The 3,497-nt window shown below is 41.0% G+C and overlaps 1 protein-coding gene across 2 annotated transcripts in view; it reads right to left on the reverse strand.

Annotated features, from left to right (window-relative positions):
* Positions 1-1,185: 1,185 nt before the first annotated feature.
* The window catches only part of psmb8a (proteasome 20S subunit beta 8A), a 5,882-nt gene continuing 3,570 nt past the window's right edge, over positions 1,186-3,497 (reverse strand). For both annotated transcript variants that reach the window (XM_008330945.3, XM_008330944.3), the window contains exons 5-6: positions 3,162-3,366; positions 1,186-1,561 (exon numbers count right to left, since the gene is read on the reverse strand). In XM_008330945.3, coding sequence (XP_008329167.1) covers positions 1,473-1,561; positions 3,162-3,366 — 294 coding nt within the window. In that variant the 3' untranslated portion in view covers positions 1,186-1,472. The remainder of the gene's footprint in view (positions 1,562-3,161; positions 3,367-3,497) is intronic.

Below are 3,497 nucleotides of genomic sequence, written 5' to 3' on the forward strand. Positions count from 1 at the left end.
TGTGTGTGTGTGTGTGTGTGTGTGTGTCCACAGCTGTGAGCAGCTCTGAGGAGCAGCAGCTCAAAGGTGACTCTGAAGAAACACCAACGTCCTGAAGAGTGAGTTCCTTCATCTGTTCAACTGTGTCCACAGTCAGGTCATGTGACTGGAGATCAGGCTCAGAGAAGAGCAGACAGTCAGGGGTTAAAGGTTATATTTGATGATATATTTGAATGTGTCCTTCAGTTGAACAAAGTCCTGTCCATGAATGAAACCAGTGTCTGGATCAAACACTGAAGCTCATTTCATCTTTAGTTGATGGATTTCTTTCTTCCTCTGGATCACAGAGCTCAGTCTCCATGTCTTCTCTAATTCCACCTTCATGTTCCTGCTGTGGAGCGCCACCTGCTGGACATCAATCATAAATCAGATCAGTCCAAATGATAGAGTGACAGATTGTTCCTTCACTTCACACTCACCGTCCTGAGTCTGTCCAAACAGGAAGTGAGGTCCAGTACCTGTCAGGACTGTGGTTGTACCACATCAGCCCTGGTTTCTGTTCTCTACTGTTCTGTGTCAGGACTTTAATCAATGTCAATATGGTAATTAGCTTCACAGTCATATATTTTAGGCTTTTATGTTTGTGGCCTTTGATTATTTTTTTCCGTGCTGCATTCAGGGAAAGTGGGAACTTTCACATTCAGCTTTATAAACAGTGACAACATTTACAGTGATGTTTAAATCTGCTCCTTTAGTTGGTGAACATGAATAAAGGTTCATGAGGTGGAAATTAATCTTTCATGTGACCTTTGACCCCCTGACATTAAAGTCTGATTCAACAAACGTCTACGACTGCTCGTCTTTTTTATATGTAAACCTAAATACTTGTTGAACTGTCAGTACTACTATGTACCTCTGTGTACATGAATACTTCATCATTTAATGTAATATGAAAATATGTTCAATTAATAGAATTTTATTTGAAATATATATTTTATAACAGTGTTAATAAAAACAGTTTTCTACCAGAATGTTCTAAAACCAAGTTAATATTTTCTACACAGTTTATCAATGAAATAAATCAAACTTGTAAAAACCACATATTTGTTTAAACTCAGTGTAATGTCTAGAATAATAATAAATACAAATATATTTCATAGAAACAGAGTTTGATCAAATATAATCAATAAAATGTTCATAAATCCAAGTTTATCTTCTTTAATAGAATGTCCTTCAAACCTGGTTCAGATTTTAGTTTTTGTTTGGTAAATGTTGGTGTTTTTATAAATGTGAACATAAACAACACTGATGACGTCATGTTGGTGTTTTAATCGGTACCAGGACGAAGTAACAGTTCAGTCACCAGATCAACATCAGATGAACACACACACACACACACACACGCCATCTTTATTATTCAACTTTGATCCTGTCAATAAAACAACAACAACAGCAGGTGTGTCTCAATCCAGGGGTCAGGGTCCAGGTCCAGGTCAGAACATTCCCTTCCTGTAACGGTGGATCAGCTCGGACACGTCTTCTTTACACACCTTAATCCAGCCGTCCTCCTGCATGTGGTACACTGGACACACACACACACACACACACACACACAGAGGGACCATGTTAGACATCTGTCCATCATGAGACTAAGACAGAAACATACTAACACTACTGTAGTACTACTACAACACTACTGAAGTACTACTACAACTTTACTGCAGTACTACTACAACTTTACTGTAGTACTACTACAACACTACTGTAGTAGTACTACAACTTTACTGTAGTACTACTACAACTTTACTGCAGTACTACTACAACACCTCTGTAGTACTACTACAACACTACTGAAGTACTACTACAACTTTACTGCAGTACTACTACAACACCTCTGTAGTACTACTACAACTTTACTGCAGTACTACTACAACACCTCTGTAGTACTACTACAACACTACTGAAGTACTACTACAACTTTACTGCAGTACTACTACAACTTTACTGCAGTACTACTACAACACCTCTGTAGTACTACTACAACTTTACTGCAGTACTACTACAACTTTACTGCAGTACTACTACAACACCTCTGTAGTACTACTACAACTTTACTGCAGTACTACTACAACTTTACTGCAGTACTACTACAACACCTCTGTAGTACTACTACAACACTACTGAAGTACTACTACAACTTTACTGCAGTACTACTACAACACCTCTGTAGTACTACTACATCACTGTAGTACTACTACAACACTACTGTAGTAGTACTACAACTTTACTGTAGTACTACTACAACACCTCTGTAGTACTACTACAACACCTCTGTAGTACTACTACAACACTACTGTAGTACTACTACAACACCTCTGTAGTACTACTACAACTTTACTGCAGTACTACTACAACACCTCTGTAGTACTACTACATCACTGTAGTACTACTACAACACCTCTGTAGTACTACTACAACACTACTGAAGTACTACTACAACTTTACTGCAGTACTACTACAACACCTCTGTAGTACTACTACAACACTACTGTAGTACTACTACAACTTTACTGCAGTACTACTACAACACCACTGTAGTACTACTACAACACCACTGTAGTACTACTACAACACCACTGTAGTACTACTACAACACCTCTGTAGTACTACTACAACACTACTGAAGTACTACTACAACTTTACTGCAGTACTACTACAACTTTACTGCAGTACTACTACAACACCACTGTAGTACTACTACAACACCTCTGTAGTACTACTACATCACTACTGTAGTACTACTACAACACCTCTGTAGTACTACTACAACACTACTGAAGTACTACTACAACTTTACTGCAGTACTACTACAACTTTACTGCAGTACTACTACAACACCACTGTAGTACTACTACAACACTACTGTAGTACTATGAGTCTATAAAGACTACGTTGGTTAAACATAAAGACATGTTGAACCAGCGGTGATGTCACTGAGGCAGCGGTGATGTCACAGCCTCCTCTGTCCTGTCCTCAGGTCAAAGGTCATTAACTAGAGTTGACTAGAACCTGGTCCTATGTGGGTAACATCTACCACGAGGTCATCAGTGACCCGGTCCATATGGACCTCTTCACCACGTGTCCCACGCGGGTCATTACAGTTGGCCATGATTCAAACTCACTGTTCACCATGCCACCAGAGTAGGCGTCTCTGTGGGTGGCGTGGGTGATGCCGCGGCGGCCCAGCTCGTAGGCCTCCTCCACCGTCATGTCTTCCCTGTAGCTGCTGTCCATCACACCGTAGGCGTAGCTGTTCCCACAGCCTGTGGAGAACATACGACCGGACAGACGGGTGCCGTTGTCGTCCACGTAATACAATCCTGGGCCCTGGGGGGGGGGGGCATCCGAGAGGTTAACCTGGAGTCATGTAGACTGACTGACCGACCATCTGTCTAACTGACCGACCCACTGACCAACCGTCTGTCTAACTGACCGACCGTCTGTCTAACTGACCGACC

The sequence above is a fragment of the Cynoglossus semilaevis genome, chromosome 18 (assembly GCF_000523025.1).
Source record: "Cynoglossus semilaevis isolate Cse_v1.0 chromosome 18, Cse_v1.0, whole genome shotgun sequence".
In the NCBI taxonomy this organism is placed as follows: Eukaryota; Metazoa; Chordata; class Actinopteri; order Pleuronectiformes; family Cynoglossidae; genus Cynoglossus; species Cynoglossus semilaevis.